This window comes from Panthera onca, chromosome B1 (assembly GCF_046562875.1).
Source record: "Panthera onca isolate mPanOnc1 chromosome B1, mPanOnc1 haplotype 2, whole genome shotgun sequence".
In the NCBI taxonomy this organism is placed as follows: domain Eukaryota; kingdom Metazoa; phylum Chordata; class Mammalia; order Carnivora; family Felidae; genus Panthera; species Panthera onca.
In genome coordinates this window covers 86,561,011-86,569,109 of record NC_138342.1, presented here as the reverse complement: position 1 = coordinate 86,569,109, position 8,099 = coordinate 86,561,011, and the positions used below count along the sequence as shown (strand labels likewise).

Genomic DNA, 8,099 nt, shown 5'->3' with positions numbered 1-8,099 from the left:
CTCACACTCTGTCTCTCTCTTAAAAAATAAGCATCAAAAAAATAAAAAGAGAACAATAATCACTGCAGTTTTTGAGAAATATGTTCTAACACCGGGAAACTAAAGAATACAGAATGTTCACAAATCACACACTACATTTTCTTGAAGCAAGTAAAACTTGCTATGCTAGTCTATCTTACTTGAAAACGTTTAGATAAAATGAGCAATGATAACAACAGCAAAGGGTGCTAACATTTATTAAGGTCTCCCTCTTGCCTCCTGTTGTTGAGACTACTTGCTCCATATAATTATAACTATGTAAATTTGATTTTTTTTTTTAATATTCATTTTCAAATGAGAAAACTGAGTTTCAAAGAGTTCAATGTTTTGGGGGAGTTGCTAATATGTTTAGCCCTAAATCCCTTTATTCCTGACCCCAAGAAAATAATAAAGAAGAGTTTCTGCTCTGGAACATACTAATAAATTGCCTGTAACATCCATCTAAGCACAGACTACTTCCTCTTGCTTGTACCCTACAGAGCCCTGCTGCTCACATGTTGCCAGCCAAAGCTCAGAAGTCAGGCCCTCTGGTCTGCACAGGACAGTAAGGTTACAGTCATGCATCCTTATCAATGTGTCCTCACGACAGGCCCGAAAACCAAGGCGCCAAATGTCCAAAGCCGTATAACCAAATGAACGTGTTTAAGTTGCTTACAAGATATGTTCACGCCAGGGAAATGAAAAGATGCAAGTCTCCTCATCGTATTTCAAGAAAATCGATGATCTATCCTCGGTGGGTAACTGCATTCCAACGGGAGCAGAATCCTCCAGGAGAATCCATAGTCTCTGCCAGGGAGGAAGGCGGAGGAGACTGGTTTCTGGTGACGGAGATTAGAAGAGGAGAAACGGGTAGACTTTGCAAATGGGAGCGAGAGGAAAAGGGATCTGGTACGTGAGAACATAAACAAGCAGCAAGTGGGGAGAAATTCCAAGAGCCAGTGACACCTAACAAAATGCGCGTCTAGCTGTGCCCCCAGCTTGCGGCAGGTAATAGCCACACAAGCTCTTTCTGACAATCTCTCCGCATCGTGCCTTCGCCCTAGAGGTGAATAGTTTAATTGGTTTAGAAACGAGCAGCTCATAATAGATGTCTGAGAACACAGACCTAAGTAAACATATCTTGAAGTTAAAAGAGGAAAAACAATCTCGTACAGATTTTAATTACAGCTGAGAAAGTGCAGTCTTTCCAGAGCGTCTCACCGCGCCGAGCGCCTGCTGCGCGGCTACCAGTAGCGAATGAATGAAATGCAAAAGGGGAGACAGAGGAAAGGAGTGCAATCGTAGCCCTCGAAGGGGTTCGTCAGCTCCGCGGCCCCCACAACGTCACCAAAGCCGGGACTGTAAGAGACTATAAAGCCCGCTGCAGCGCCTGAACCTCAGTGATCCAGCCAGTGCCCGGGAACTCGCGCAGGGGCGATCCCGGAGTTCCCCGCAGGTGACAGCTCCTAACAACTCGCTTCTCGACTGTCTCATCCTTCCTGCCGGCTAGAGACGCAAACTCCTCGGAAAAAGTGCTTCCCCCATTACCCATCACCTGCTGGCTCAAAGCATTTCTTAACCATCAAGGGCTGCGGTAGCCTCTCTACCTTGCTTCCAGGAGGAGCTGAGGTCTGCCCACCAGCAAAGGGACCAGGAAGCAGAGAAGACCTTCGGCTGGCGTCCGTGAGTGGGGAGATCGGGGCTGCAGACTAGCTTCGATGGGTTCTCTCCCCGCAGCCGCGAACTGGACCGACCGCGCGAGCACGGCGGGCGCGGATCCCGGGAACCTGAGCGCTGCGCTCGCGGCAGGGGCCGCTCCGGGGGCGGCTGAGGCTGAGTGGTTGCACCTGCTAGTCCAAGCTGGCAACCTCTCGGCCTCGTCCTCTGCCCTAGGACTGCCCGCGGCCTCCCCGGCGCCTTCGCAACCCCGGGCCAACCTCACCAACCAGTTCGTGCAGCCGTCCTGGCGCATCGCGCTCTGGTCCCTGGCATACGGCGTGGTTGTGGCGGTGGCGGTGTTCGGGAACCTCATCGTCATCTGGATCATCCTGGCCCACAAGCGCATGAGGACCGTTACCAACTACTTCCTCGTGAACCTGGCTTTCTCCGACGCCTCTATGGCTGCCTTCAACACCTTGGTCAACTTCATCTATGCGCTTCACAGCGAGTGGTACTTCGGCGCCAACTATTGTCGCTTCCAGAACTTCTTTCCCATCACAGCGGTGTTCGCCAGCATCTACTCTATGACGGCCATTGCCGTGGACAGGTGAGGAGAGAATAGGGAGGAAGGAGGGAGAAGGGAGAGAGAAAAGCTGGGCAGTGGGACAATGTTACCAATGACAGGGTGACAAGATGGATTTGATAAAAGGAAAGGGACTAGGAAAGAATTCTTGGAAAAAGAAGTCACGAACACATTGATAATGCCCCAACTGGCTGAACCAGTTTCTGCTTCCATGGCTTCCCCCATTCTCCCTCAACGCCCCCTGATCTCTATTAATGGCATCTGGAGGGACTGAGAAGACCAATGAGAGAGATAGGGAAAGTCTGTCATTCCAAGTAGGACAAACTCAGCTAGAAACACTTAATACGAGCTTTCCCAAATGGATGCAAACAATTGCTGCAAAACTTACGTTCTCTGTAAAATGTATTTTTTGGTCTTCCTTCTCTCGTTAGTCACTATTCTGTCAGAGAAATGGACAATGAGTCACCCTCCATCCTTCCTTCCTCTCTCTGGTCTGCTGGTCCTCATCCCCACCCATCCTATTCTCTATCCTTGCTCCAAAGCCAATAGTGGTTTGGCCTCCCAGTCATGGAACATCCATCAGAGGTAATAATACCTCTCCAAAAGATTGCTGTATGCTATAAGTTTCTACAGGGTCTTGGGTTAGATTTCACTTTTAATAATCTGGGGAGGCTATAAACTGGATACATCCTGTGCCTGCAAGATTACATACAATCTAATGTTTCAGATAACGGGCAACAACAACAACAAAATCCCAAATAATAAATGGTTACAAAACAATACACACCACTTTATACATAGCTACTTAAGGTAATTTTTTAGAATGTTCCCCCATATACAGTGAGGATTCTGAGATTCTTAAGCAATTAAAAGAAGCTCCAATACTTTTCTGGTATCTAAATTTTTAGTATTTGTATTTGCTCTCTCCTATTGAACATTATGAACTATGCATACTTGTGTCAAGACAATGGTAAACCCCTACCTATTATTGAAAGCTGTTTATACTCTAATTCAATATTATTCTAAAAAATCAATAACAGTTGATCCCGTCCCTGTTTTGTGATTGGCAGCTTCACGGGGGATGTGTGGGGGTGAAGTGACTTTAACTTCAAGACTCAATGTCCTCAACTTTGAAAAGAAAAGTGAGCTTCTTTCTATAGCAACAAAACTGTTTCAAAAGAAAATGAGACAATATTCTCACTACATGAAGCCACTACTATGAGAAAAAATAAGACAAAACTAATTCTTTCCGTAAATCCATCCTCTGCATTTACCATTTTGAAACAGTGAGCACAAACTACTTTCACATGCTAGGCTTAGAGGATTAAACTGAAAGAGCAATGGTTAGTTGCCACTAATGAGGATAAATAAGCACAAAATCACATTTTTCAAAAGCCTCTGAAACTGCTAATCTTCCCTTTATCCCTGGTCGTCTACATGTATCTCACCCGTTCACTTTTGTGGGGTCAGAAGTGAGTATAAAGAAGGAACTGAAAAAATCAGCTCCAAGTTGAGGAACAGGAGAAATTGCCTCTGACCTTACTCTACCAAGATATAAATGAATGTTCCTTTGGTTTGAGCATCTGCCTTTTTGTTTTGTTTTGGGTTCCTTTCTAATCCATTACTTGTAAGCATGTGACTTTTAATGTGATCAGGAGGGACATTAGCATATCATGTTATAAAATTCTCTTGAATATTCTTCTTGAGATATTAATAATTCATTATGAAATTTGATGAAAATTTAGTGTGTGTGAAATTGATGTTTCAAGCCTAAGGGATCAAAAGGGGTATTTTTCCATTTATACAAAATCTGAAGTGGTCTTGGAATTACTTTGATTGATAATGTAATGTTATTTCAGTCACTGGCTTGAAATGAATGAATATTTTACTATTCATTACTATTTCTTTAGTAGAAACATTATTTAATCACCAAAACAATACAAAATTTATGGAGCATGAAATTTGCAGCAAAATTTGAAGCATGCTCAGCTCAGATTCTGAAAATCTTTTAAAAACTGTAATTTATAGTAAGACTTTGGGTAGACCACTGATGAAAACAAATACAGAGATACAGAAAAACCTCATTAAGAAAATTTTTAGAATAAAATAGGACATATAAGTTATTAGATTTTCCAAAGTTTACCATTCCACAGAATCTTTCTGCACTAGTGTCTTATCAAACATGAACTGGAAAAGTAGTCCTGTGATATTTACAATTACTTTATAGATTCAAGTTTACATGCTTGACCTCCTCTGAGATATTTCAGGTGAGTGGTGGCGCCTTTGGTTATGGCTGCATAGACTCTCCACTTCATATAGAACATAGGTAACAGTATGTACTCACAGAAATCATATTTTCCTGTATAATTAAAGCTTTCTTGAAATAATCACAAAGGTTATTAGTTCCCTAATTAGTTCTTATTGAGAAAGGAATACATCATTTAAACTGCAGTGTGAACACTTGTCTTATTGAATTGTATTTTCTACCCTCATTTAATATAAACTGAATTGTATCCTCCCAGCCTCAATAGAAAACATATTTAACTCACTCTGTCCCTCTGCATAAAATCAAAAGATCTTCTGAGCTTAAAAACTATTTCAGCTTTGACACAGGCACAAATGGATTTTCTTCAGCTGCAGCAAAATGCTTGCAATCTCCTATGAACTTGGAAATTTTAGACCTGATTGTAGATAATCCCTTAATGAACACCTGTATTTCATAAAAGTGACCGAACCTTACGGTAACGGTCACACATTTTGTTGAATAAAAGGCACTGCGTATTTCTTTAAGTGTTTGGTACTCATTCTGCACTGAGAGAATTGCTTGCTTTCTACTTCGACTTTTTTTTTTTTTTTTTTTGTATAATATTAGTATCTGTACTAATGATCTGAATGTGAGATCACAGGTTCTGGTCTCATCCTGAGACACATTACCTTCTGCTTTATTCGAAATCTGCAAAACAGTTTTTATTGGCTTAGAAACCATCTTTCAGTTCTACAAAGTTTCCTTTTGCCTGGAAGGCTACTTCAGCATCCCTACACACCCATAATACACACACACATGCACACACACACACATACTGGAATTCTTTGCCAACAAGGTCACCGTTTCTCTTCACCATCCTTCCCAAATTTGCCATTTTGAATTTTAACATTTAAATATAACATTTATCTAAAAGATGCTAAGCTTTCCCAAGATCATACAATAAAGCTGAGATTCAAACCACTGTAATCCACTCAAGGGCCTGTGCTATTCTCAGCCTCTACGCTATTACGGCTCCTAAGGAATTCTGATGATTGAAGACTTTAATTAGACAAAAATTATTACTTTCATTTAAATTAGAATTCAGTGCTTATTTATAGTACATAAACTATATAACTATATATATATTATATCTCTTACATGTGTAATAAACACATCATATATATATATATATATATATATATATATATATATAACCTTTGTTTTAATTAAGAATGTAGATATTGGAAATATATAAAAATATTGTCATTTGATTCATTTATGGCATATCTACTTGATATATGGGAATATTAAAAAACAGTAAATATTTTCTTCCATTTTCTAAGTGCATTTTTGAGATCAAGTTAGAAGCTCTAGGAAGGTTTATTAATATATAGTAAAGGACAATTTCCAAGCTCATAGGCCAGTATTAATTGGAATATTTAATTAAAGAATTTTTAAAATGACATTCACTGTTTCTTACCTGGAAACCTTAAGGAACTAATTCAGTATGTTTTATTTAATTGTCCAAAAACATTAACAAAATAACAAAAAATACCTTATATTCTTGAAATCCAGGGACACACCAAGTATGGATAATTATTATTTTTTTGAAGTTTTTTAATGTTTATTTATTTTTGAGAGAGAGACAGAGACAGTGACACAGCGTGAGTGTGGAGTGTGGGAGGGGCAGAGAGAGAGAGAGAGAGAGAGAGAGAGAGAGATAGACAGAATCTGAAGCAGGCTCCAGGCTCCAAACTGTTAGCACAGAGCCCTACGCAGGGATCAAACTGACCAACAGTGAGATCATGACCTTAGGCAAAGTCAGAAACTTAACCTACTGATCCACCCAGGCACTCCTATACTGCAAATTCTTACAAAATTAGTCATGAGCACATGGTGAAAGCAATAAATATACATTAATCGAATGGGTAAAACATCAGATCATCACAGCATATGTCATCACAAGCGCTCTTATATAACTAGCAGAACTCCAGTTGATATTAAGGTTATATTCACCATAATGGGAAAGAATATATTGAAAAAGAGTTTGCAGCATATTTAACAGACCTAGTGTAAAAACAAAACCTTTAAAATATATAACACATTCTTACACACTAATAAGAACATATAGTACTGTATGAAAAGAACCAAAGTCATAAAGAGTTGATAGAAGAAAAATTAAAATGTCTAACAAACATAAATTTATGGGTTGCCTACATTCTGTATCTCCCTTTCTTCACCTCCTATTTTCTCCTCAAGCTACTTAAATCTGATTTCATCTCCCAACACTCTATCTAGAGAGGCTTGTTGTGAAATCCAGGGGGCATTTCAGTCCTCAACTTCCTTGATTTTTCAGTAGTGCCTACCACCTATCATGTGGCTACTGTTTCTCGGCTTCCAATTTCCCTGGTCCCCTCCTTCTTCTTTGGCCTGTCTTCCATGCTTGTATTTCTGATTCTCTGCCTCTATGTAGTGATTAAAGAAATAGGTTCCTCAATGCTAAATCCTGGGCCTGATTTTGTCCTAACTTTATTCTCTCTCCCCAAGTAAACTCATCTAAACCCATGGCTTTATTTTTCACTTTTGAATAAAGAGTTACCATTTTTTTTCTATTATCAAATTGGTTTTCTTTTGGATTATAAAAATGCATAACAATCTATACAGTAGATAAATATAAATGAATTAAAAATTAAGACTGGAGAAAATAAAGAGAGAAAATACAAACAAAATCAGGGTGAAGTTGTAACATGGATAGAGTCCTATCATTTATGAAAGAAAGAGTCCTAATTGTTTATGAAAGGTGAACTTGAAATATGTCTGAGACTCTTAATATACATGCAAAAGAATACAATTAGTAATATAGTTTACACTATCTATAAAAACAATACATACACATTCCTTAAGGGCTAAGGGATTTCTAGTATTGAGTTTCAAGAAATTCTTTGTATGGGTAATAAAGAGGACACTGTCCTCAACCACACTGTCACAATGCAAAAGCAGGTTTCCTACAGATGTTTGTTAAGTGTTCCTCTGGGTGAGCTAGAGGCATGTGCCAAAGCAGAATTCAGTGAATGAAGTCTCCAGGGAACCAAATCTCTATTTGGACAGTTTCCAGGTGGCCAGATTTGATGCACTGAAGAAATTATAAGAAAGGATAAAGTACATTTCTGCTAGAAGTATTTTCCTCACCTGAACTTTGGATATACCTTGGGAAGCAGGTAACTCAAAGTTGTAATACACAGCTAAAACTCTCCAAATCATCTTTATTCCAGCCCCTAATCTCTGATCCTTATATATCCTCTATACCAGTCTTTTATTGCAATGTATTTTGTCACTCATTCATTTTAAGGGGCATATATGCACAGTGCAAAAATTCCAAATATCCAACTCTCATTTTCGTGATATATTTATATATATCTCACATATATGTATGATATACATACACACACTCTGGTGCACAGTAAATTATACACATGCATAAATATAGATTTCTTTCCTTAAATTACTAAAATAATGTCACATTATTATGTCACTTAAAAAAATTTTTAATGTTTATTTATTTTTGAGAGAGAGACAGAGCACAAGTGGGGGAGG

General features: G+C 39.1%; 1 protein-coding gene across 1 annotated transcript in view; it reads left to right on the top strand.

Annotated features, from left to right (window-relative positions):
• The first annotated feature begins 385 nt into the window (after positions 1–385).
• TACR3 (tachykinin receptor 3) overlaps positions 386–8,099 on the top strand; it is an 89,728-nt gene continuing 82,014 nt past the window's right edge. The window contains exon 1 of the mRNA XM_060654515.3: positions 386–2,284. Coding sequence (XP_060510498.1) covers positions 1,737–2,284 — 548 coding nt within the window. The 5' untranslated portion in view covers positions 386–1,736. The remainder of the gene's footprint in view (positions 2,285–8,099) is intronic.